Here is a 4,710-nt window from a genome sequence, read left to right as displayed (position 1 = left end):
ACTATCTTTATCGAAGAAGGCCCAAATACCGAGACATAATTGTTGAATATGTAGGAGAATATAAAGATGTGTAAATTGGATTTTATTTGCCTTTCGATAACAGATGTTTATTGGTAATTGCATACATTTCCTGATCATCACTCAATGCTCTAAATTACTTTAGCTTTCGCATAACTTTACTTTGACTTTCTTAGCGAATTTGGCAATAAAAAGAAAATAGCTGCTTCCATGTGTGATTTCTCGGTTTAAAAAACAGTAAAAAGTTCTGCACATGAAAATGGCTTCCTCCCGATACAAGTTCTCTGATGGGCAACAAAGACTTGCTTTATTTGTAAAATGTTTACTACATTCTGAACGTGAAAAGTTTTTTAGTTTTCTTTTACACTGTATGACTTCTGTTATGTGAGCTAAGCTTTGAACTATCATTAAAACATTTCCCACATTCTGGACATGAAAATGGTTTCTCCCCTGTGTGAATTCTCTCATGTCTAACCAAGTGTGATTTTTTTGTAAAACATTTCCCACATTCTGGACATAAAAAGGGTTTCTCACCTGCGTGAATACGCTTATGTGAGTAACGTTCTGATCTATCATAAAAACATTTCCCACATTCTGGACATAAATATGGTTTCTCCCCTGTGTGAGTTCTCTGATGTTTAACAAGATCTCCTTTGTGAGTAAAACATTTCTCACATTCAGAACATGAAAATGGTTTCTCCCCTGTGTGAATTCTCTGATGCATCACAAGAGTTCCTTTCTTTCTAAAACATTTCCCACATTCTGAACATGAAAATGGTTTCTCCCCTGTGTGAATTTTCTTATGTGAGGAAAGATGTGATCTATCTGAAAAAGATTTCCCACATTCTGAACATAAATATGGTTTCTCCCCTGTGTGAATTCTCTGATGTTTAACAAGATCTCCTTTCAGAGTAAAACATTTCTCACATTCAGAACATGAAAATGGCTTCTCCCCAGTGTGAATTCTCTGATGATTAACAAGATTTACTTTCTGTGTAAAACATTTCCCACATTCGGAACATTGAAATGGATTGTTCTCTGTGTGAATTCTCTTATGCATAACCAGATGTGATTTGTTTAGAAAGCATTTCCCACATTCTGGACATGAAAATGGTTTCTCCCCTGTGTGAATTCGCTGATGTCTATCAAGGTTTGATTTCTTTGTAAAACATTTCCCACACTCTGAACATGAAAACGGTTTCACCCCTGTGTGACTTCTCTGATGTGCAATCAGGTGAGATTTCTTAGTAAAACTTTTCCCACATTCTGAACATGGAAATGGTTTTTCCCCCATGTGAATTCTCTGATGTGAGCAAAGATCTGACCTACCATAAAAACATTTCCCACATTCTGGACATGAAAATGGCTTCTCCCCTGTGTGAATTCTCTGATGTTTAACAAGATCTCCTTTATGAGTAAAACATTTCTCACATTCAAAACATGGAAATGGTTTCTCCCCTGTGTGAATTCTCTGATGTATAACAAGATGTGATTTGTTTATAAAATATTTACCACATTCTGAACAGGAAAATGGTTTCTCCCTTGTGTGACTTCTCTGGTGTCTAACAAAATTTAATTTGCTTGTAAAATATTTCTGACATTCAGAGCAAGAAAATGGTTTCTCTTCTGTGTGAGTCCTTTGATGTTGAATATCCGTTCTATTTTTACTATGCTCTACAGTCTGTGATGAACCAGAAGACATGACTTGTTGAAAAGGATCAGTTGAAAGATTTTTGATGTGAAGACTTGGAGGTGGATCCGGGATAATGATCTGCTCTTCATATGAATCTGGTGTGACACCACAAGCATCTGCTTTAAAATTTGAAAATATCAGATGTTCCTCTGAGCTTCTGCTACAGCCATCTGCCAAGAAGAAAAAGGATTTTATTTTTCTTCAGTAACAAGGAATGATACTATTTATTACAATACTAGCTTTTTTTAAAGCAATTCTAAAGAAGCATTTTGGAACATTGTGGTAAAATTAAATTGAGTAGGAGAAAGTTGACATTAGTAGATGTCAAAGAAGGGACTAGTGGATTATTATGTTTGATCACCTCACCAGGTTGTGCACTTTCAATAGTTCACTTCTCTGTAGCATTGTCATAAGTTCAGGTTTCTTTCTACCTCTCACCAACCTTTCCGTGCATGTGACGGTTCATGCATGTAGTAGTCATATTATTGCAATTTTTCCCTCTACAGAGTCTTTTTTTTGCAAAGGTGCAGATAACGTGAGTTGGCTCATCCTTTGCAGTGTCAAAAAAGGCCCAGGCTAGGCAACCCTTGCCACCCCTGCGAGCTGCAGACCTGTGAACGCTGCTGGCCACAGCCACAGTTGGGGCTAAGGATGCAGTGCTTGTCGTGGTTGCATCACTCCGTGTCTGTGCCATAAGGCGCAACGTAACCTCCTCGTCTTCCTCCTCCTCCACCTGCTCAGATGAGCTACTCAACTGGGTGCCTCTGGGTTCACACCAAGTAGGATCTACAACCTCATCATCCTCCTCTCTGTTCTCCCATTCCTCACCCGGAAAGTCACCCTCCTCCTCTTCCTGCCCTGACAGCACACTACAGTCTGTGTGTGTTTCAGGTATCTGAGTCTCATCAGGATCAACTTGGTGGTTAATGTTTGGTGACGAGGGTCAGGATTCTGCTTCGACCCTACTTCATCCTGCCTCGGATCCAACCTAAAAAATTTTGGGCATCGGTGCTGATGCTTTCCTCCTCTTGAGTCTGTGAATCTTTGGAGCAGACCTCTGATGTCCATTGCATAGAATGTGTGAACAGCTCTGCAGACTCGCCCATCTTGTGGTTCCCTACAGTCAGTTGGGCAGTTGGAGAGTTGTGACGTGGGGGGAAACAAGGGTAATTGGGGTGCCAAATCTGACGACTGTACTGTGGGTGATGTTGGAGGTGGAGAAAGAGGAGGAGAGGCCACTTGATGCAGCGCTTGCCATCCACTGAACCACATTCTCTTTCTGGCCCTCATCTACAAGGCATACCGCTGTGTGGCTGCCAAATAAAGGAAGCGGAGAAGCCAACAACAGAAGTTGCCAGTCGTCTTTGGATAGGAGTTTTTTTTTTTATTTATATTTTTTTTTACTGTGAACGAGCTCTGCATACAGCTGAATAACCAATGCATCTTTGCTGCTGCCAGATATTAATCTTGGCCCATTGCCATTACTTTTAATTGTTTTTGTTTTCTGTATGCGACAATCTAATGCTATTTAATTTTGATATATGAAAATAAATGCTAAGTTTTAATAAGGTGGAGGGAAGCATTGGTAACTTATTTTCCAAAAATCAAAATGAAATTAAAGAGTCTCCTGTGGTCTGTCATTGGGTGCAGAAACCACATTTGTGGTTATTAGACATGGATTTTATTTTTCCATGTTGTAAGAAGATTACATTTTACCAATACAAATACATAAAAAAAAAAAAGTTTTCAAAATCTGTGTCACACACACACTAAAGAAAATCAACACATAATTGTAGCATCCAGTGTCTCAAAGGAATCTGTGACTTCTCTGCACGTTGATGGTTATTACTCACCTGTGCGGTTATCTGTAGGAATATCCTCTTTACACCGCTCATCACCCCTCAAATATGTCTCTGTTGTATTAATACGAGTCAGATCTTTACCCTGAAACATATATTGTAAAAGTCACTGACAGACCGAAGAGAAGAAACATCCATGATCACCTCTAATCCCGACATCTCCACCATTAATGGTGGATAAAGCAAGGCTGAACACAAGATCTTCACAACCATCTACACGTCATAGAGGAGATTTCATACCACCTTCTCTCCATATACCGGATGATCCTGAGGAACATTGGGATTTTCTTGATTACAGTCCTGTGGAAGAAGAGGACGGGGACATCTCTCTGGTGTTGTCCTCTTACTGGAAAGAACTGGAGGAAACACATAAAGGGACTGAATTAATTCCTAACATACAGATAATTATAGGCCGTGGGTATTTAGTCCTGTCTATTACCTGGTGATGTGAGGGGCTGGGGAACCTCCATCACGATGTCCTTGTACAGATCTTTGTGTTCTCCTAGATACTCCCACTCCTCCATGGAGAAATAGACAGTGACATCCCGATACCTTATGGAACCTGACACATACAATGATAAGAATGATGTAATGTGACGTCATCAGAATCTCTCACCTCTCCAGTAAGCTGGAAGAGGATCTCTAGGGTGAGTTACATAGTTACATAGTTTATAAGGCCGAAAAAAAGACAAGCGTCCATCCAGTTCAGCCTATTTCTTGTGCACTGCAGCTATTCCGCTATTCCTATACCATGTGGTATAGGCCAATTTACATCATTGACGAAAAATTCACTTCCCGACACCAATCTGGCAGTTAGATTAAATCCCTGGATTAATTAACTATCACTAAGCATAAGATGTAATTTTATTGTTCTCAAGAAAGGCATCCAGGCCTCTCTTGAACTCATTAAGTGAGTTGGACATCACCACTTCCTCTCCCAGAGAGTTCCAGAGTCTCACGGCTCTGACCGTAAAGAATCCCCTTCTATGCTGGTGCAGGAACCTCCTTTCCTCCAGACGCATAGTGTGCCCCCTCGTCTTTGTCACCATCCTTGGTATAAACAGGTCATGGGAGAGATCTCTGTACTGTCCCCTGATGTATTTATACATGTTTATGAGGTCTCCCCTAAGCCTTCTCTTT

At 40.1% G+C, this 4,710-nt stretch overlaps 1 protein-coding gene across 1 annotated transcript; it reads right to left on the bottom strand.

Annotated features, from left to right (window-relative positions):
* Positions 1–288: 288 nt before the first annotated feature.
* On the bottom strand, positions 289–1,863 carry LOC141271959 (uncharacterized). The gene has a single exon (XM_073682212.1). The coding sequence runs from the start codon at positions 1,718–1,720 to the stop codon at positions 380–382; it is 1,341 nt and encodes a 446-aa protein (XP_073538313.1). The 5' UTR covers positions 1,721–1,863; the 3' UTR covers positions 289–379.
* Between the last annotated feature and the right edge of the window lie 2,847 nt (positions 1,864–4,710).

The sequence above is a fragment of the Phyllobates terribilis genome, unplaced genomic scaffold (assembly GCF_046119375.1).
Source record: "Phyllobates terribilis strain yellow unplaced genomic scaffold, ASM4611937v1 Scaffold_5__5_contigs__length_657084704, whole genome shotgun sequence".
NCBI lineage: Eukaryota > Metazoa > Chordata > Amphibia > Anura > Dendrobatidae > Phyllobates > Phyllobates terribilis.
This window is presented reverse-complemented; position numbering and strand designations above follow the sequence as displayed.

Coding starts and splice junctions, on each gene's coding strand:
- LOC141271959 (XM_073682212.1), bottom strand. CDS start 1,720: ATGTCTTCTGGTTCATCACAGACTGTAGAGCATAGTAAAAATAGAACG.